At 47.3% G+C, this 20,384-nt stretch overlaps 2 protein-coding genes across 5 annotated transcripts; one reads left to right on the forward strand and one right to left on the reverse strand.

Moving 5' to 3' along the window:
• Nucleotides 1-119: 119 nt before the first annotated feature.
• On the reverse strand, nt 120-16,412 carry kif1ab (kinesin family member 1Ab). Of its 4 annotated transcripts, none has more exons than XM_049747367.2 (50): nt 16,019-16,412; nt 15,042-15,168; nt 14,814-14,947; nt 13,612-13,796; nt 12,927-13,000; nt 12,660-12,839; nt 12,528-12,596; nt 12,288-12,466; nt 12,081-12,192; nt 11,944-12,021; nt 11,803-11,868; nt 11,705-11,722; nt 11,549-11,627; nt 11,407-11,485; nt 11,094-11,236; nt 10,565-10,695; nt 10,350-10,429; nt 10,163-10,238; nt 10,019-10,098; nt 9,826-9,932; nt 9,619-9,702; nt 9,372-9,552; nt 9,235-9,307; nt 9,080-9,170; nt 8,862-9,010; nt 8,610-8,788; nt 8,387-8,524; nt 8,193-8,311; nt 8,025-8,110; nt 7,785-7,923; nt 7,489-7,672; nt 7,314-7,404; nt 7,130-7,248; nt 7,003-7,058; nt 6,292-6,400; nt 5,969-6,035; nt 5,671-5,755; nt 5,487-5,592; nt 5,291-5,314; nt 5,086-5,200; nt 4,882-5,015; nt 4,746-4,807; nt 4,522-4,667; nt 4,134-4,325; nt 3,978-4,049; nt 3,263-3,372; nt 3,028-3,147; nt 2,751-2,943; nt 2,551-2,669; nt 120-2,417 (listed from the first exon to the last, which is right to left on the reverse strand). In XM_049747367.2, the coding sequence occupies exons 4-50, from the start codon at nt 13,715-13,717 to the stop codon at nt 2,360-2,362; spliced, it is 5,058 nt and encodes a 1,685-aa protein (XP_049603324.1). In that variant the 5' UTR covers nt 13,718-13,796; nt 14,814-14,947; nt 15,042-15,168; nt 16,019-16,412; the 3' UTR covers nt 120-2,359. The 4 variants fall into 4 exon arrangements, with proteins under 4 accessions (XP_049603324.1, XP_049603322.1, XP_049603325.1 ...); XM_049747365.2 differs by having other exon boundaries at nt 10,565-10,764; XM_049747368.2 differs by lacking the exon at nt 5,291-5,314.
• Nucleotides 16,413-17,008: 596 nt separating this feature from the next.
• agxtb (alanine--glyoxylate and serine--pyruvate aminotransferase b) lies at nt 17,009-20,366 on the forward strand. The gene is made up of 11 exons (XM_049747442.1): nt 17,009-17,269; nt 17,969-18,161; nt 18,238-18,302; nt 18,617-18,717; nt 18,807-18,877; nt 18,956-19,040; nt 19,124-19,222; nt 19,349-19,418; nt 19,512-19,607; nt 19,733-19,861; nt 19,947-20,366. The coding sequence occupies exons 1-11, from the start codon at nt 17,009-17,011 to the stop codon at nt 20,052-20,054; spliced, it is 1,278 nt and encodes a 425-aa protein (XP_049603399.1). The 3' UTR covers nt 20,055-20,366.
• Nucleotides 20,367-20,384: the final 18 nt, after the last annotated feature.

The following is a 20,384-nucleotide window of genomic DNA, read 5'->3' on the forward strand; positions in this document are numbered from 1 at the left end:
AGTGCTTGTGGATCTTCTCGCCGCCCGCCAAGTTGGAGCACCAGCAAAAACAAAAAACAGACTTAAGGAAGTCAGTTAAAACGTGTCTCCATCAAACAACACGACAATGTGAGCATCCGTTCACATTTGAACACTCATTTATTCTGATTATGTTTTTGTTTTTTTTCATCTCTTGACAAGTCACGAGAAGAACAGAGAAGATAAAAGTGAGTTGAAGACGTGGGCAAAAGTGCAAAAAACGATCGATGATCACCCTGCAAGACTGGTTAGGAATATTTCCATTCTCAGTGGTGGACAGAAAAGAGCTCGGAAGAGACCCTCGCACACCGCAACGCATCGTACGTTTACTGTACTATATACAAGACAGAGGCAGAAGGGAGGATCCATTACAAAGATTGGGGAGTGGTGGTGACTTCAGTTTACAGCAGATCTTTTAGAGGCAGCAGGAGGAAGAGGAAGAGGAAGAGGAAAAGGAGGGGGGGACTACGTACATACGGACCCGCATGCTTGGCTCCGACCGGAAAGAAGCAGGCCGACACAAAGCGAGGCGCACAGTGCACACAAATGGATACACTATAGAGGCCCTGAATAACGTCACGTGTTAGATGAATCCAGAAAAAGATCATAAATCCCTCATTTCGATACTCGAATGACTTTGAAACTGTTTTTAACTGCATGTGTGTGTAAGTCAAGTTCATTTGACACTACGTCACCTTTAATAGTATGTATCATACTTAATATTGCTACGCCACATGTTACTTGTAACATAGAAACAAATAAAAATCAGAATTGGGTACTTGTGTACGTGTGGCCGATTCTACTTGAATAAATCAAATTGAAGCGCATCGAAGGTCATCTAAAATCCCTCTGACCGACGTTTTCGACTGAGATGAGCCAAACCGTGCAGAAATGACATTTCTGTTTTCATTTCGGGCCATCCCACGCACGACTAAACAGGTTGGCCAGCCTGTAGCGTGCGAGACAAAAGAGCCGATGGTTGGCAGATCGAGTCTTTGACAAAGCTTTCCTTTTTCAAAATGTCATTCTGTTTTGGGGGGGGGATCATCTCAGTGTGGCCATTCCCAACAATGTGCCCCGGGGAAGGGTCCAATTTCACTTCATTGCACTGGAAATGATTGTTGAGTTGCTAACTTTGTGATAGGCATATGAGGATGCTCGTTGATTTCATCCAGCAAAAAATGAAAACTATTTGTTTGAGAAAGGGGGAGGTACTGTGTGGACCTTTCCTCTGCAAAATCGTTCCAATTTTTTTGCAGGAATCTGAAACAACACTGACTAAAAAAGACAAATTCTGGACTGGGTCGCACAATGCAAAACAGAAAAAAACAATGTTCCTCTTGCCCCCCCAAAAGAAAATCTTTCCAAATGTTGTCATTTTAGGGAAGGTAATGAGGTCTATGTCTCCTACAATTAAAAAACAATCTACCAGTTGGATCTAGTTTATCTACGCTAGTTTCTCCTAAATTCTACAGCACAGGATAATTATGTAACTTTAAGTTGAACTCTTTTTGTCATCTTGACACGATAAAGTTTGGTAAAACAAGCGCAAACTATGCACACAAAAAAAAAAAAAATGCTTTGGTAAAGCAACGACTCAACAAGAACGATAAAGTGCCGTGCAACAAAATTGGTCGCTAGTTCCATCACAAATTATTCAAACATAATACAACAATACACAACATTACTTTGTGATAATATGCACAGGGGATGATCGTTTCATTTCCCCCCCTCTTTTAAAGGCCAGGGTGTTATCTTGTGTGATTTTCTTTCTGGGGCGAAATAGAAAATTATAGTTGACCTTTAAATTTGGTCTTGATTTTCATGTAACCTAACCTGACCCGGAAAGCAAGTAAGATAATTCAGCGCACAAGTTGAACGACTTTTTTGTCAGGCTATGTTTGTGCAGACAACTTTAGCATGCTAGTCGGCCAACTACATGCTACTTGTGAGGCAAAATTGTGCACTGATGCACGCTGCTCGTACGAGTAGTGATGGGCGACTAGTGCGAGTACGACACGCTTTCACTAGCCACGTGACATTTCATGTATTGTTGTACTGTCACACCTCCAAAGCGAAAAGTGTATAATAGGATCGAATACCCAAACTAGCGTTATCGTCATGCAGAGGACCCCGCCCGCCCCTCCCACCGGGTGGCACTGTGTACAAAAAAAAACGTATTAGCCATCTTGCTAACAACAAAGGAAGGGCTAGCTACACGTATGTGACCGGGCGCCGTCAACATGTTGGGGAGATTTTTCAAAGGGTATTTCCAGTGCCTATGTAAGATACCAGAGTCGGTGGTTTTTCAATTTCAAGGATGCCCATGAAGAGTCTCATCTCACATCCTCTGGGCCACCGGCACCGATTGGACCGACTTTCTTCTGGACAGTTTGGACCTGCGGCAACAATATGAAAGTTGTGCATTTGAATTAACATTTGACGGCAGAAGTCTGGCCGCTGCTCATTTTGATGGTCGTTGCGCCACGAGAACTTTCCGTTCTATTGGATGCAACTGCTGCCGACACTCACCTGATGGTACCCGCCAAGAGAGGATTGAAGGCATAAAGCCAGTCGTGCATCTCTTTGTCATTGTTGGCTTGAAGCAGGATCCCACGATGCTCAGTGCACACGGCAAACGTGTTTGGCGTCTGCACACGGGAGAAAAGCAATCCAGGTGACTGGCGGCGCTCATTTGGCAAGGAGTCGCTTGAGAGGCTTTGGGCTCTTACCCGCAGCAAGGTTTGCTTGTCTTCGCTGTATTCCACCTTGGCTGACGACAAGTTGATGACGGCTCGCTCCACGGCGTCCTTCTCGCTGCGGTACAGGTATACGTAGGGCCGGCGCACCACCACGTAGCGTTTGACCCAGCCGCTGGCGTGTGGCTCCAGAAAGTGGAGGTAGCCCTTCTTGGACACGATGGGGCTGTGCGCAACCGCAACGGATATGAGCCAATGCGTTTGGAATGGCCGGCCGGCCGGCCACGTGGCTCAACGAGACGATACCGACCTGACTCGAATCTCCTGAATGTCCGGAACAAAGCTGCAGCCTTTGAGCGCTTTCTTTCTGTCTATCGGGCTGAACGGGTCCAGATCAGGGCTGGATGCTCCAGAACCGGGCTCTGCGTGTCTACCGCACAAATGACAACGTACTTCAATTGCAGCAAGATGCCAGCAGGTGGCGCCAAATTAACACGACTCCTTGACAGTCAGTTGCGTTGAAATGACGCGGTTGCGACACGCACCTGATGTCAAAGTGGCCCTCAATCAGCGAAGGGCAGGTGGAGGACGGAGTGAGTGTGCTGAGCGTGGACACGGATGCCTCTCTCATGATGGACGCCGATATCTCGGAGAGCTTTGGAGACACACGGACACGCATGTAGAGCAAGGCACGCGCGGCGCGGCGCGCGCCGCCATTCAAGGTTTGGTCAATTTGCAACTCGGCACTGTCCGGCTGGTCTAAGAGCCCCTTGGGTGGTGTTAAAATGGCCATGCAGGAGCAACATAAAAGGTTAGCAGGAAGACAAGTGCGTCCCTACAGATTTTGTCAAGGAGTCATTAAATGGGAGATGTGTTATTCTGGAGGACAGGCTGGAGTTGAAAAGTGATTAGTATCACTCGTGAATGTTAATCGACGTCATGTGTTTTTTCTTGGATGCTTGAGAATGTCATTTGGAGCACAATTACAATACTTCCATCCAAAAAAGAAGAAACATTGAAAATCATATTCATTTCCTAATAAAAATAGAGAAAAAGGAAAAAGCTTTCAAGAAAATAAAACTGTGTTATCCTCTAGACTCAAGCGCGACAGTGACAAGGTGAGGGAAAAAAAAGAGGTATTAGGAGATGCCTTCAAAAAATAGTGAAAGAATATGTGATGAAAAGGTAAGTCGTGGAGAGCAGGGCTTGGTGGCTAAAGGTTTGCGAGGGTCGGATTAGAGGCTTTGGGCAGGGGCTCACCTTGCTCTCACTGGCACTGCTGCTCACCTGGCTGTAGTCCCTGTTGAAGGTGTGCATCAGCAGACGCAGACACTTGCATGAAAACAAAAAGCTGGTGTTAAATGTCCACAGAAGAGGGAGGGGCAAGCTGTTGAGAGTTGCCGAGGCTTGCCTCACCTTCGCAGCCAGCTCCCTCTGCCGCTGGTTGGGGCTGTCCAGTGCCGGGCTGCCGAGAGGACTCCTGCCAAGGACGGGACTCTTGGCCAAGTCGCTGATGTCGCCGCCGCACTTGCAGAGAGCATCCTGGCCGGCCAGCAGAGTGGCCTCCAGCTTCTCCCTCAGCAGCAGGTAATGCCGGGTCTTTTCCACCTGAGGAGCGTGGGAAGAATTGTTTTCTTATCTTTTAATATTTGGTATTCATTTCGACGGGGATGGATGAAAATTCCCTGGTTCCGTATCACTTCATTGGGGATTCAAAGCTACATTTTAGCAGCTTCCGTTACCATGACAACCAAGGGCAACCCATCAGACAATGGGGCCTTTGTGTGTGCCCCGCTTCACTCGCCTCCTGAAGTAAGCTGAGCTTCTCCAGCTCCCACTGGTGGTCCAAAATGAGGCTGTCACTGCGAGGTCTCCACCCAGCCAGGTTCTCCTCCCCTCGGACGTACGCCACCGACGTGTCCAGCACTCGCCTGCGACGTCGCTGCATTCCTGAAGACAAAAAGAAAAAAGAATGCATTCAAATAAAAATCCAAAGACAATTGACAATTGACTCCCACAAGCTCTCACCTGGACTGCCATTGTCGGCCACGTAGCAGAGCGTCACCTCGTAGACTCCGGTAACGCGGTTACTGAGACAGAGCGGTGACACAGTACAGGCCAGTGAACAATCCACTCAAGTGGGACAAGTGGGACAATTTCCCACCTCTCCAAAGGCCTGAGGCAGCCTGTGCTGAAGAGGTTTCGGATGGAACGGGACGCGGGAAGTTTGGTATCACGGGAGTAGAACACCATGCAGAAATCTTTGGTGATGACTGTCGGCTGAGTGCAGTTCTCCATCTGTTTAAAGGAGACACAAGGCAATTCCTATCCATCCGTCCGGCCGTCCATCTCTCCGTCTTTGACAGACCTCCAGGTAGGCCGAGAGGGTGATGTAGATCTTCTCTCCGTAAGGCGTAACTCGATTCAGGAGCAGGGAGTTGTGCATGGAGCTGTCCCACGCTGCCTCGAAGCGGTAGAAGGTCCTGGCGTCAGAGAAACGTGTTAGGATTCCGCCTCAATGCTTTTGAAGGAGGAAATGGTGGAAGCCATCGGTCGGGCCCATAAAGAAATACCTATGATCAACTCCCAAGGAGACGCTGCCGGTAGGGAAGAAGGAAATTAGAGTCATGCAAAGCAAATCGTAGATGCGTTGATTAGAAGTCAAAAGAGGAGGTAGAGGAGCTCAAATGAGGCGCTACGTGATGTGAAGCACTGTGAGCGAACGCTTCGTTCTTGCGGTGTGCAAAAGTAAGTTGAAGAGACGCATACTTGTCGTCATGTTTTGGCCAGAAATATCCAGAAGAGAGGATGTTCAGCGAGAGGATGTTGGGGTCTACGATGGTCTCGTCAGCCTCCGGGGTGTTTCGGATGCGACCTGGTTTGGAAGAAAGAGCAAATACATTCCCGTGGGTTCACTCCAAATCCCCGAGATGACATTTTTGGGTATACTCACCAATCACGAGCTCTTTCACCTCTTTCCATTCAATGTCGTTCTCATTTTCATGAGCGATGGTCACTGTGATTCTCCTCTGGATACCCTGCGGAGTCAGCGAGAAGCAACAACTTGATGATGGTGGAACACACACACTTGAGCCAAATCCAAGTGCTATGGCGATGCTCATTTTCATGAGCCTGTCAAAAGCGCTTCGCTTCACGTTCCATGTCAACATTAAGATAACAGAGATACATTTGAGGCAATTGAAAATGTTGCTGTGAGTAACAAATGTTACTAATATATTTGATATGAATACCTGATGTAGGAGGTAGGTGCCATGGCAGGGCATCCCGCCTCGGTGGTCGACGACAGCTGGGATGTAACTAGAAGACAACCGACAGTTGATGAATATATGCCACAAAATATATAAAAATAAATATCAAATATGAAATATAAAGGATATAAAATTCAAATGAACATGTTTACAAAGCCGTGATGGTGTTGTGCTACAGTGGCTTGACTTTGGTTCAGGCAGCCTGGCTTCTTTTGGAATCCACAATGATTTGATTATTGAAATGATTTGCATAGACAAATCCAAAATCTTAGCACACGGTTGGATCCGACCGAGTTGAAACTCACTCTCCGCTGGCTTCCAGTTCACAGATCTCAAAGAAGACCATGAGGTCATGCTTGGAGTGACACGGACCGGCGGCCGAGCGGGTCAGAGTGCTGAGCTTGGTGGCTGGCACTGCGACACAAGAGACACGCAACCTGAAATGTAACCCGATACATCGCTGGCACGCACAGATGAATTCAAAAAATGAATTTTCTCATTTTTCCCAAGCAATTATGCAAGACCGGATCGTTTCCCATGGCACACCCCATCGTTCCTGTCGTACGTGTACAGCGGTTGCCAATCATTAGTTAACAGATACGGACGGAGTGGACAGCCACATGACTGATTAGTCAAGCGATATGATAATATGAAGCTTCGTGAGTCTTTTACGGCGCAAAATCGAGTTTTGACTGGTTAGGGGTAGCTGATACTGTCAGCTCTTTTGATGCATTTCATACACTGTACGTTGATTATCTGCTCCCTCGCTCAGGTCAAGCACCTCCACTATCGGGATACTCGGCTGATCTGACGAATTATTAACACTTTACACAACTTCTACAGTCATCCTTGTCCATTGGAGAGCAGTTAGGCGAGTCAGGGTCACGGGGAAACCTTGGCAAAATCAATTGCTGATCAGGAATAGATACTATATTTGTTTGAACTTGAAACATTTTGGCTCTTGCGCCCAGTGGTCACTGGCTGTTTTTCATGTGAGAGGATGAAATGCAGCTCACCTGGTTTGGACAAAGGCATCACTCTGGGAAAGTGCCTTCTGGAAGGTCTCAGTGGACTGAAAGGCACAGAAAGCTCCCATGTAGAAACCTTTCAGGCGTATTAAAGATGGCGACTGTCCATGCTGACCTGATGAGATCCTTGCAGAGGGGCGGGAAAGGCTGCTTCTGATAGTGACCAAACACTTCAAAGACGATGGGCTGGCTCTTGATGTACTCCACGAACGACTTGGTCACCTCCACGGAGATCTAAGGGCAGAAGATCACCACGGGTCTGATACTGCGGAGGCGTCATCGCAACATCCACTTCTTACATTTTGCACGTGGTAAAAGCCAAGCGGCGGCCCCCTGCCGGTGTTCTTCAGCGGCTCGGTGGAAAAGGCTTCGTCGTGGCGGTGGATGAAACTGGAAAACGCAAGCGAAGTTTTGTTCGTCCTCCCAGACAACTCAGCTTCAGTTTCATCATTAGTGTGATCGCAGTCGACTCACTTGAACTGGCAGAAGATGTCGGCGTACTCGGCCGAGATGCTGGAGGCCTGCAAGACAGTGACTCTGAAGGTGAAGGTGCTGCCTATCTTCAGGTGTGCCAAAGCCTTCTCCGGCGAGAGCTCCAAAGGAAGGTCCAGAGCAAGTCCTGAGCTCTTCAAGGGACTGGGTGGAGGCTCTGGGGTAGCTACGGTCAAAATAAATAAATAAATAAATAAATAAATAACAGAAGATCAGATAAGATAACATAAGTGAGATCATAACTCAGATAACATGTGCAGTGAAGCGCTCGTCCTCACCTTCACACGTGTTGTTGTTGACTTCGTCTGCAGATATGCCCACCTCAGCGTTTTGTCCTTCTCCTTCCACAATGCGGAGCTCCTCCTGGGACGTGTTGGAGTGGGAAAGACCCGCTGGTGGACAAGACTCAGTCTGGAACTGGAGACAGAAAGAAAAAGCATCAACACAATCAATGCCCTTTTCTTGCATTTTTTTTTCTTGGAAACTGGAAGCCAAACGAAAGCACCAAAAGAGGACACCTTTTCAAACTGTTTATCTTCAAAGGAGATCTTGGCCGTGCCAGACTGCCTCACACCGGAACCATAATCTGGAGCTTCTTCATCCGCTGGAGACAAAACAACACTTGAGGTTAGACTTAGTCGCTTTTTCCACATTTTCAATAACCCCGCCCACTTTTGACTTCTGACCTGAAATAGACTGCACAGCCACTCTGAGGAAGCCCTTCACTTCACCCTTCTCGCTGACGATGGCCACTCGATGGACCAACGGAACAGGATACAGCAGGTTGCTCAGGTACACAAACGCCCTGAGGAGAACCAGATAGAGCCCAACTCATAGAGCCCAGAACTCAAAAGCAAATAGAGGATAGCTCGCGACTCACCGGCCAACCAGACGGAACCACGGGAAGCGGTCGTAGAAGGGGTCGCCGCCGGTGAGGGCGTGGTCGCAGTCTTCCACGGCGCTGCTCGGGAGCTCGGCGGCCCGATCGTACATTTCTCTCATCAGGTCCAGTCTGTGCCTACGAGTCAGAGCTGTGAGGAGACCTCCGCCGAGGCCAAAGTGTCTTGGAACTGCGTTGCCAGTAAAGGCCAAAAGCAAAGTACCTGAGCTTGTCCAGAGTCCAGTAATGCGTGGCTCCGTTCTTTTGGTCCTGTACCTCAACGGCCACGATGGTGCGCGGGAAGGGTCGCCTTTCCCTCTCCTTGGTCTCACTGTGGGGCAGCAGGTCAGGCGGCAGCGGGGAGTACAGCGTGTCCGTCAGAAGGACAAACTGGAACTGGACCTGAAGAGGATGTCCGCATAGTTTGCATTGGTCCGTGTGGCACGTGTTATGGTTTGAGCTGAGGATTGGCCACCTTCTTCTTCAGCTCCACACTAATGGCGTTGGCCTCCTTGAGGAAGATGGCGTTGCCCCAAAGCAGATCCCGCAGCGAGGTGAACTGGTAGAAGCGCCACTTGCGGAAAGCCCACAGAGCCAGCTCAGTCTCACGCTTGGTCCACGGCACTGCAGAGGGAACCGAAACAAGACATTATGAGTAGAACTGAATCATTTCTCGCTTGATGCTAACTTCACCTTCTTCCTCTGGTTCCTCTTCTTCTTCGGGTGATTCCAGGTACCGGGAGTCCACTTGCTTCTGGAGAGCCTCCAGCTTACTTTCGTAGTCCTGGAAAGAGGAAAAAAAAAAGTGTCATGACATGTTGTTGCTGTTTTTTCAAGCTTGTGCTTACCAGCCTCTGTTGCTCAAGCAAGATACTGGCTTCTTCTCTTTCTTTGCGATACTGGTCCTCAAGCTCCTGAAGCCTGCAAAAAATGTTGTTGTTGTTGTTGTACTGTTGACAAAATATTGCAAGGCGCTCTTTGGCACCTCTGCTCCATCTCCTGCTTCATGTCGATGCCTTGCTTGTCCAGCAGCTCCCTCTGAGCGAAGGCCCAGTCGACGGGCTCTACCGGCGTCTCGGCGCACGGCGTCCTCTCCCGCTCCAGCCGGGCCTGCTCGGGATCGTTGAAGCGGAACACGTGACTCTTGCCCATGATGATGCGGTTGCCTGAATTGGGCACACTTTCCAAGTCAACATTTCCTCTTAGTATCTCTTTGTTTTTTGCGGCGCTACCTGAGCGCAGCACCGTGGGCGACGTGACTCGCTTTCCATTCACGTAGGTCTCTGCATTCTCACATGGCTCCAGAATCACGCAACCTGTTGAAAGAAAAACACTAGAACTGAAATATACATAAATTGGAAAAAAAAAGCCGATGGGCCAAAATGCGGCCTGATGAGAATCCAGCCTGGACATTTGAGCATGTGAATATATGCAGCCACCTTCTCCCTGCGGGCCTGTGGTGCTACTGAAGGTGCAGTGTTCATCTCGGATGAAATGGCCGCTGAGTACGATGTCCTGGCGCGCTTTGGCATCCTCGCGACCGACCCTAACCAGGCGGAAGACACGTGACGTGAATGAACACGTGCAAGAGGGACACAATGGCCAAATCAAAAGTAAGCGCACACGACTTACTTTGTGATGCCGTCTTTTATGTAGTAAAGGAGACATTCGGACATCAGCGGGTCCTCGTTCAGGTTGACCAGATGCGGTGTCTGAAGAAAAAGAAAAAACATTTAGATTTAGACCGAGTAAGTAGCTAAGGAGAATTTACGGGACCTTTTTGGGGGAGAAAACGCCAACGGTGCCTCCATCTTCTCTCATGGCAACGCCCATCTCGGCCAGGAGGGCCTCTCTGCAGAAACACACGCAACGCACACTGTGAGGACACGAACGGTCTTATTTTTCCGGCTTTGCGGCGAGCCGTGTGTCGTCAATGGAGCGCAAAGTGAAGAACCGGAGCAACCTCTCCATGCGAATGGCCTCGGTGCGCCGCAGTTTCTCTTCCCAAGTTTCGTTGAGCTCCGCAATGATTTTCTCCGTTTCCTGTCGGGGAACGCAAATAAATCAGGAAACGAGAAAATAGTGCACTTGGTAAACCTCAAGTGGAATTTTGGCTTGCAACACGCAGCATGAAGTACGAAAACAACGGTGGCATTTTGGGCCTTCGTCCGGCCTAACCTTGAGCCTCTCGATGGCCTCCTCGCTGGCTGGGCTGAAGATGCGATCGTGGAGGTTGCTGATGGAGGGGGCGCGACTGGACATGGCCGACAGCGAGGGCGAGGGGCTCATGCCCGTCATGGCGTTGGTCACTGTGGAGAGATCACCCCTTTGATTGACAGCCTGGCGATCATTCGCAAAGTTCTTGTAATCGCACAGGTCTGTCAGAAAGAGATGGACAGACCAACGGACGGAAGGTGGGAAAGGACAATCGGCGACATCAGGACGGACGGGACACGCAGAGTCACGAGGGGGGAGGGGGAGCAGGGAGGAATAGAAAAGAAGAGAAAGCTCAAATAAATCCAAGCCATGGCAAATGGACAGAAATGACCACAAGCTGGATTCCAGCTTGTCTTTGAAAAATATGTCATTAACAGTTCAGAGGAAACTTTTGAGTGAGCAGCTCAAATCATTCTTTGCTTGCCAATCCTTCGTCACTCCTGCGTGTCTGTAACTAGCTGTGTGCATTTGCGTGCCATGTGCCACTCACTCTCGATGATATCGCCCAGGCCCTGAGAGTAGAGCAGATCTTTGAGGCGAGCCACCTCCTCTTTCAACTCGCGCACCAGACGGTTGTTCGGGTCCTCGTTGATGACGGCGTTGCAGCGGATCTGCTTTGCGCGGTCGGCGTACCTGAAAGAAAAAAACGATTGAAAATAGAGCACATGGGCAACATGGTCCAAAATTTGATATGAACAACTTTCAAGTGTTAAAACAAGCCCGAGAACAAATCTCTGAGACTGTTTAAGAAGTGTTGTGGAACTATTGACACGATTTGAATATTCAAGGAGACATTTTCTCACCGGAGTGTACTGAGGGTTTCGTCGTAGTTGATATCGGCGGGACTGAGAGCAGCCACCATGGCGGTGCGAGAGTTTCCGCCTAAAAGCACAAAAACCATCTTACCCGCCCCAAAATAAAACAATTGAAGATGGATGCGCATACCCAAGTTCTCCCTCAGTAGCCACGTCAGGACCGAATCTCTGTATGGAATGAAACTCTCCACCTTCTTCTTCTTCTTGTTCTGCACAATTTCAAAGTTGGCATTTAGTTGGACAAAATGTAGGAAATATTGGGCCACCCGTGATTTGAAGGACTAACCTTGTTTGGGGCCGAGTCCTGCCAAAATGGAGGGAAGAGATAGCGCCAGTTAATAAAAAGATTGACGTCACATGCATTGTGCTGGAGAAGGAACGTACCTGCTCAGCTAAAGCAGAGATAACTTTGCCCAGCGTGGTCAGCGATTTGTTGATGTTGGCGCCTTCCTAAAGCCCGCAAAAGATCGGCAAGTTTTGGAGCAAATCGCCATGTTGAACCCAATGAATGACGCGGCACTCTACCTTCAGTCTGGTTCCTTTTGCGCCGGTAGAGTCGGCCCGCTCGCTCCCGGCCAAGTCCACCAGGCTGATTTTGCTGACCTGTGAACGAGAAATGTGAACAATAAAACAGTGAGAAGAAGCGAGGTTGCCTCGAGTACCTTTTCTGACGTGTTGTCACTGTCGGAGTCGTGTTTCTTCTGAGTGAAGATGATGTTGAATACGGCGTGTGAGCGGCTGCTGGTCTCATTCATGTTTGTAGCAGCGACGGTTCTTAAAAGAAAAGATTGATTCATCGTAAAAAAACCTCACCGTCACACTGCGCCCCCCTTGTGGGCCCAATCTGAGAAGGACCGCTTTAACGCTACCTGGCCTTGTTTCCAGAATCCATCAGGTCCTGGATGTCATTGTAAGAGGTGACGGCCAACTTGGACAAATCTTCCACATAGGGTCCCATTAGCGGGTGCTCTCTTACTCGCAGGTTGCCTTTGTTTTTAGGGTTCAGCAAGTCACGGACGCGCTCGCAGTAGATTTCCATGTAGCTCACCTGAGACCAAAAGAATAATAATAAAAAGTACCAAGGAAAATAATTGAATTTGTCAACTTACCTCCACAGAGTACGACATGCTGTTGTCATTATTGCTGTCGCTGATCTTGGTAAAAAGGTCCTCGCAGAGCTAGAAGCAAAAAAATTTATTATTTACGGAAGAGCAGCGCGCACTACTTCCTCTTTTGCGTACCAGCGGGATGATGCCCTGCTGGTCCGTCTCCTGCCGTCCCATCATGGTGTAGCTCTTGCCCGCTCCCGTCTGGCCATATGCAAAGATGCAAACATTGTAGCCTTCAAAGGCGTGGAGCAGCATCTCCTCGCCAATGTCCTTGTACACTTGCATCTGGGATGCATAGTTGCTGTCCTCGGGCTGCTCACACAGACAAAATATGCCTTTTCAATCAGGGAAGATGTCGTCGCTCACGTGGCGATCGGACGCCGGTTTGTTTCCACTGACCGTGGTGTGAGACCAGTACGAGTAGTCAAAGTTGAAGCTCTTGTTCTCTTTGGGCTGTTTGGGGTTCAGGATGGCTGCAATCGAGCAAAAATCAAATGAACACCGTTTCCTTCGGCTTTCGTTATTTGACTCAGAGTGGCACACTTTGGTAAACTATCTATCCAAATATGAACGACTGAATACATGCCAGTACTGTGCCGTGCTTTTTTCCTGTTATTAATCATAAATCCATAAAGGGCTCTGCCGACTGTTGTTGATGCTTCTGGGGGGGGAACTGTCCTGAGCCAAGCCAAAGAGACAAACGTGAACGTCTCTGGCTGAAACCGGCTCATTTGACAACAGCGACAACGCTGCCCCCCTCACCCCCATCCCTCCAGTGACAGCCAACCGTGGAGCCAAACTAGAACAAGGCGGCCTTGTGAGTCCCTGCTGCGTTGCTGAGGACAGAAAGGAGCTTCGATGCTCACTGTCCTGACTGAAGCTTTTGTCTCTTTGCCGACATTAGAAGATGCCAGCATGGTGCATGTGTGCCACCCCAAGCTCTCTTCTGGGGGATGCAAAATGGCTGCTCTGCTCTGTGTCCACCCAAATTGATTTGAATGTGTCTATAATATCAAGCAAGGGCGTAGCGAGACATTTTACAGTGGGGTGGCCAAGATAATGCAACATCTCCGTGGTTACTAACTTGTGGTGTTTCCCGTCATCTGAATGATGCATTTGCTGTCCTTGGCCATCTCCCTGGAGTTGAAGGGCCGGACCCTCACCGCCACTTTTACCGACGCCCCAGCCATGTTACTGCTGGCTGTGGGAGTGGGCAGCGGCGCTGAAAAGCTGTGTGGCTAAACACACGCACGCACGCAGGCAGGACACCTGCACAGGTAGAAACAAGACTGCAATCATTACTTTTCTTTCGTCAATCGTTTGAATCAGCAATATCGATTTAACATGACGAGAAAGCAATTCTTCAGAAATAACAACGCCATTAAAGCAACACTTAAACAACAAAGCCTCTCCTGAAAGAAAACTAGCAATTTTGAATGTATTTTTTGAAAACAAAAAAATCATTTCAAATTCTTCTCAGAGATCACAAAGCGAAGATATTTTTGTCACTGTTGTATTTTAAGACCTTTGAATGGGAGATGCAATGTCAAGGCCTTCATTCTGGATGATCTAATTCGAGACATTTTAGGACAAGTGCCAAAGAACATTCTTCAGGTGCAAATGACAAATTGGTTGTGGAGCCAATGGAACAAATGTAAACACTTAAATAAAGGTGGATGGGGAATAATTCAATTTTTAGATGATCATTAACTTTAATTGGCTCTGAAAATATGATCATTCGCACTTCCTAGTTGAGACTAAACATTATTTTTTTTAAATCTTGACTGCGTTTGTAGGGATTGATCAAAATAAACTTGGGAGCTCAACCAATTAAATTACGATGTGTAAATCCATCATTTGTATCGTAATTCTATTCAGCACATTATCTGAGAAGAGGAGAGTGAGGCGACATTTTCAGCATTGTCCTTCTCGGTGCGGGCTGCGAGCTGGATGCTCGTTCTGTCTTGGCTCCTCCATCTTGCCGCACCTCAAAAACAACAGGCCGCGTAAACCCAAGCCGAATCGTCCGATGTGGACACTGCGTCAGCACGACTGCGTTTGGCTGGCGTTTATAAGCAAACATTCAAAGTCAACAACTGATGTCTGGACGGCACATATTTGCGCACAGATGGATTTCGGACTCTTTTGGATGCGCTGACGCAGCAAACCATCGACGTCGTCACATCGACACCGGGCCTCCATCCATAACCTCGTCGCCATCCCACCACCAAAGTGATACGCCTCATTAAATGGATGTCGCGAAACCACCATAAACGAATTGTTTACCTCGATGGCGAAAATCAGCAGCCGTCTATATTTGGTCTGTCCGCGCGTTAGGTCCGCTTGCAGCCTTCCCTCCCGACTGCACTCGGCCCGGGGAAATGTTGGCCGGATGGAGGGGATGGAGGGTGGGAGACTGGCTGAGAGTGTCAATTTAAACGAGAATTAGTGACGGCGAGAGAGGAGGCAGGAAAGGGAGGGGGCGCGGATAAATGGGATGCTCCGTCTACTCGCCTGTCAGACGAACTGCAGGGCAAAGCGAGACGTGTTACAGATGCGTACGGTGATGACGTCGCAGCAGCATCAGCACCAGCCATGATACAGCAGCTATCTATGCATCCATCATCAGATGTCGAATGGACTTTAGTAAGTCAAAAAAAAAAAAAAAAACAATATTACAAAAATACGTCACTATGTAAAATGAGAAAAGACAAATAAATATCCAAGAACGCAATCCATTCTGTGTATAGCAGTTCGTGTCTTGCGGTTATCTGCTGCCACGCAGTAAGATGACCAAGAACTACACTGGACACAAATATGTTAATTATGACCAAGAACTACACTGGACACAAATTTGTTAATTATTTGTTAATCTTGTTTTTTTGGTGGACTCATCCAGTTGCTATTGCACCTTTAAGGCCAAAGGTCCTTCACCTTTGAAAGCAGAGCTGTTGTGTCCTTTGCTATCAACTCATCTGAGTGATCAAGATCCTTCCCAAATCAAAACACCAAGACCGCCGCATAAACTAGACCAATGTCCGCTCATGCGCAACTGTGGGAATGGCACTCTTGTATGTTCAGAAACAAAAACATCTAACTGGGTGGACCAAGCCGCGTGGCCGGGCAGACTTGACCGGCTGGCACGCTGTTATTGACATGCTGAGTACTCCTCATTCCTGCTCCGCTTGGCCACATTTCAAGTCGTGTGTCCAGTGCAAAGGCCAGAACGCTAATGGGTAACGACGGCCCCCGCTTATTTACCAAAGGTCTAATTATTGACCAAGCCAGACACCGATAAGGCCAGCTCAGACCGCACAATGACAAAAGGATGAGATTTTCAACCCTAAATAAAAAAAAAAAAACTTTTGCCCTTTCAGGTGGTGAAATAAAACCACTCCAAAGTCAAACGCATTCGGACTTGACGTGAATTGCACGACATTTTCGAGGTGACGTAAAACTTGACAATTGTTTAGAAAGTAAGCAGTGCTCACTCGTTCGTGGGTGTGTGGCGCGTTGCGTGCTCGTATCATCGCTGATTGGCTGAGCAGAGTGGAGCCTCCTCTCTCCTGAGCCAATGTCACTCCGAGTAAAAGAGCAGATAGATGGGGATAAAAATAATAATAATCAACAAAAGCAGCTAATCTGAACCAGTTCTAAGATGCGCCTGCACTGTGAGGGGGGTTTTCCGCTTTTTGAATAAACAGTTGGGAGAGAATGTGATTTGGCTGTGTTAATAAGTAGCTTTTTTTTTTAATGACAAAGTCTATTCTAGAACCGATTAACTGTCTTTGTAATAGTTAACCATCCTTGTGCTGCTTTACTTGCGCACTATGGTGCAAAAAAAGTTTTTTGCAATATTATTCATAACAGATCTAGAAAGTTTAGACAATTACTTTCAAGATCAGTAGTATGAGATCGCATTCGATAGTGTACATGGCATTTGCTTTGCTCTGTTTTTCTATATTTTCCTGAATGGTTGCTTTTCAAAATTCTTTTTAGATAGTACATCAATAAGATAAGAAATGGCTTTGTGAATCTGAATGTCACCTTTTGAATTGAATTACTCAAGTCAATTATTTTATTCTAAATTGTCGAGCTGCCACTGTGCAAGTTTGAGCCACTATGACACCATGTGTAGATTTGTGAGAGCTCTCTGATCAACTGTCAGAGCAAAGGAAGCTGTTTGTTTGTTTTGTCTGTTTGTTGTGTCTTTTCCTGATGATACATTGCTAAAACTGCTGATAAATAAGTTACTAGAGGCAAAGTAGGCGTTTTTTGTGTTTACCCCTTGCTTTCTATCAAATGTGCAACAACTAGGTGTCAATATTGAGCGTGCAAAAGCCTACCCACCATCCGATGACGCACGCCGCCCCGTGCCCAACAGGTCAAAGACCCGTCCACTTCCCAAAGCTGGAGTCAAAACACGCACGGGGCTTCCAACTCAGCTTCAGTCTCAGGCTTCCCAGGACACAATAGCTACGATGCAGCGGACTCTGTTCGGCCGGAGGAGTGGGTCGCTGGCCCGGCGGGCGCTCGCCACCCTTGAGGGCCCGCTCGCAAAGCACCCGGAGCGGAGCCGCTGCAAGTCGTCCGTCGCCATCCCCCCGCCGGCGTGCATGCTTCGGCCCCTCGAGGCACCTCTACGCTACTTGTTTGGACCGGGTCCCTCCAACGTGCCCCCGCGTGTCCTCGCTGCAGGGGCCAAGCCCATCATCGGTCACCTGCATCCAGAAATGTATCAGGTAAGGAAAACTCCAAAGTTGTCAGTGATCACTCGTGCTTTGTCGTTTGAATTTTCACTGGATCAGGATCTTTGGACTCCAATCCCTCCTGAGCGGCTCACACAGAATAGAAAATAATCTAGTGGGTTTTAGTGTTCATCAGGAATATTAACACAGAGCTTAAATAAAAGAAATAAGCAAATGAACAAAAAAAAAAACAGACTTGGAAATTACAAAGCAAATGAATGTATTGCAGATTCAATTGAAATGTATTGCACATATTACAAGACTGGCATTCAAAACAGATTTTCATTTTGAAGATGAAAGGAAATTGTACTTTACTGTGCTGTTAAGGTAAATATAACTGAGCTGTAGTTTATAAAAGTATTGCACCATAAATGTACAAAAAATCTAAATGGAAAAAAAAACTATTTAAAAAGTTTCAATTTCGTAATCTTTTGCTAATGGAACTCAGTACATAAAAAATATATACATTTGTCTTAAATTTGATCCAAATTGCTTCAAAAAGTCTCAAACGTGATTTTCCTGACTGAAATCGTGAGGAAGAAAAAGAAAAATTCCTCCATGATTAAATCCTCTTACATTTACCTTAAACGTTAAATATAAATCAAGCAGCGATTCTTTTTTTTTTTTTTTTTTTTTTTGCATGCCACTAGATGGAGCAAAAAATGAAACATGTAAATTTTGTTTTTGTGTTAGATCATGAGTGACATCAAGAAGGGGATCCAGTACGCCTTTCAGACGGAGAACAACATGACGCTGTCCATGAGCGGCTCGGGCCACGCCGCTATGGAGTGCGCCGTCTTTAACACGGTGGAGCCCGGCGAGAGCGTCCTCGTCGCCATTAATGGGATTTGGGGCGAGCGTGTTGCGGAAATCGCGGAGAGAATGGGCACGTGTTTTTACACTCGCATTGACATGACTCACACTTTGACTGTCAGTCGCTGACCAGTGTTTTTAATTCGTAGGTGCGAATGTACATAAACTCGAGAAAACACCGGGAAATTATTTCAGCAATAAAGAGATTGAACAGGTAAGAATGAGCCAAGTTATGTGGTGAGTTTCATGCTTTCCCTGACCGAATTCATCATTTAAAACAATCAAATCATCATTCCTAATTGAAATGAACAGAAGTGTCATTCATGTAGAGTTTGTAAAGAATGGAATTATGAAATCAAACAGTTTTTGCCATTTTTAAAAATTGTTACACAATTAACAAAAAAATAAATAAATTTTAAACTCCTTTGAATTTTTTATGATCTGCCAAACTGCTGCTTGTTACGAAGTGATTTGAATCATGTCACTCACATCTGACGCAATAAACCACCAGCCGCCACATGTTTGCAGGCTATCGAGAAACACAAGCCGGTGCTGTTCTTCCTAACGCACGGAGAGTCTTCTGCCGGCCTGTGCCACCCAATCGATGGCATTGGAGACATCTGCAGAAAGTGCGCCCCCTAGTGCCTGCCCCTGCCACACTGCGCAAATGCATTTAGGGCAGCTTAATTATTTCCCATGATTCGTGTTCTCTTTTTAGACACGGCTGCCTCTTCCTGGTGGACACGGTTGCATCACTCGGGGCTGCGCCCATTTTTATGGATCAGCAAAGTAAGATAGCACTGGATCAACAATGGTGCAAAATCTCCAATTGCCTTTTGAAATTCTTTCTCCTTGTGATGCGGTTAGACATCGACATCCTGTACACGGGTTCTCAGAAGGCCCTGAACGCACCGCCTGGCACGGCTCCCATCTCGTTTAATGACAGAGCATGGTAAGGAAGGACCTTTGGCCAGACGCGCCCAATCGTGCTGATGGCGGGAACTCACCAGTGTCTCCGTTTTGAACCCCGCACAGCCACAAGATGTTTAACAGGAAGACGAAACCAGTCTCGTACCTCTTTGACATGACGCATTTGTCCAACTACTGGGGGTGTGATGGCAAAGCAGCCAGAATGTAAGATCACGTTTGGACCCACGAAAGCAGCGCCGCTTGGACTGATGAACCGAAACAGCCCTTCAAATTTACTAAGTTTTCGGCTTCATATGTATTTTACCGGGTTTGTGTGTGGCTTTTTTGAAGGTACCACCACACTGGCCCCGTGTCGGGTTTCTTCGCCTTGAGAGAAAGTCTGGCTATTCTGGCTGAGAAGGTAACTGCACTAAGTAGAGGTTGATGGATTTCGTGACAAATTTTGCCCAAGTAAGACAAAAAAACGTTGAGATTGCTCTTTGTCGCCCTCTAGGGTCTGGAGGAGTCTTGGAGGAAACACAAAGAGGTGGCAGCCTACCTGTACAGAGGACTGGAAGACTTGGGCCTCAAACTCTTCATCCCTGACAAGGTGAGCCAGACAACAACACAAGTAAATTGAATTAGAGGACGACGACAGAATAGATTTTTTTTTTTTTTTATCATTTACCACCTGTGCATGCTTCTTTGGTGTTCACGTTGAGAAATGCTCTGCAGGATTTGAGGCTTCCCTCCGTGACCACCATCGCCATCCCCGACGGCTACGACTGGAGGGAGTTGCTAATGTACATCATGAAGAATCATCAGATGGAGATGACAGGAGGCCTGGGTCCTTCCATCGGCCTGGTGAGCATCTGCTGACATGAAGGAAATGGGTTGAAAGCAATGCTAGCCATCTGATTGGGAAACTGACACACTTTCTTTCCATTAGGTGATGCGAATCGGACTGATGGGCTACAACTGTGAGAAGAGTAACGCCGACATGGCCTTGCACGCCTTGGCAGATGCCCTGAAAAACTGTAAAAAGAGCAAAGCTTAACGAAGGAGAACATTCCCAAAGAGACCTTGGTGTTCATGAACAAAGGAAACAAAGCAAGGATTGCTGATGATAGTGTAATGCCGTAATTTGTTCGTTTGATTGTATATGGGTTGCAAAAACATGAACTTTTTTTTTTTTTTTTTTGAGGAGCAGTTTGGAAATCAGTGACAAATGGACACCATGTGGTCTATGCAAAAAGCACTGATAGCAGACAATAAATGTGGATTGAATTGTCAATTTGTGACATCATCATGCAGCAAAAAAACAATAAATTATTTAAGACACAGCAGCAACAGGTTGCTACAGACCAAATGTTTTTTTTTTTGGGGG

Source organism: Syngnathus scovelli, chromosome 17 (assembly GCF_024217435.2).
Source record: "Syngnathus scovelli strain Florida chromosome 17, RoL_Ssco_1.2, whole genome shotgun sequence".
Classification (NCBI taxonomy): Eukaryota; Metazoa; Chordata; class Actinopteri; order Syngnathiformes; family Syngnathidae; genus Syngnathus; species Syngnathus scovelli.

Excerpts from the sequence above, each read along its gene's own strand:
- kif1ab (XM_049747365.2), bottom strand. The coding sequence starts at position 13,717 with ATGGCTGGGGCGTCGGTAAAAGTGGCGGTGAGGGTCCGGCCCTTCAAC. Across the intron at positions 9,011-9,079 it reads AGAGGAACCAGAGGAAGAAG|TGCCGTGGACCAAGCGTGAG; the intron begins GTGAAGTTAGCA and ends TTCCCTCTGCAG. Across the intron at positions 2,670-2,750 it reads ACAAGCAAACCTTGCTGCGG|ACGCCAAACACGTTTGCCGT; the intron begins GTAAGAGCCCAA and ends TCCCGTGTGCAG.
- agxtb (XM_049747442.1), top strand. The coding sequence starts at position 17,009 with ATGCAGCGGACTCTGTTCGGCCGGAGGAGTGGGTCGCTGGCCCGGCGG. Across the intron at positions 19,041-19,123 it reads TCGTTTAATGACAGAGCATG|CCACAAGATGTTTAACAGGA; the intron begins GTAAGGAAGGAC and ends AACCCCGCACAG. Across the intron at positions 19,419-19,511 it reads TGGCTATTCTGGCTGAGAAG|GGTCTGGAGGAGTCTTGGAG; the intron begins GTAACTGCACTA and ends GTCGCCCTCTAG.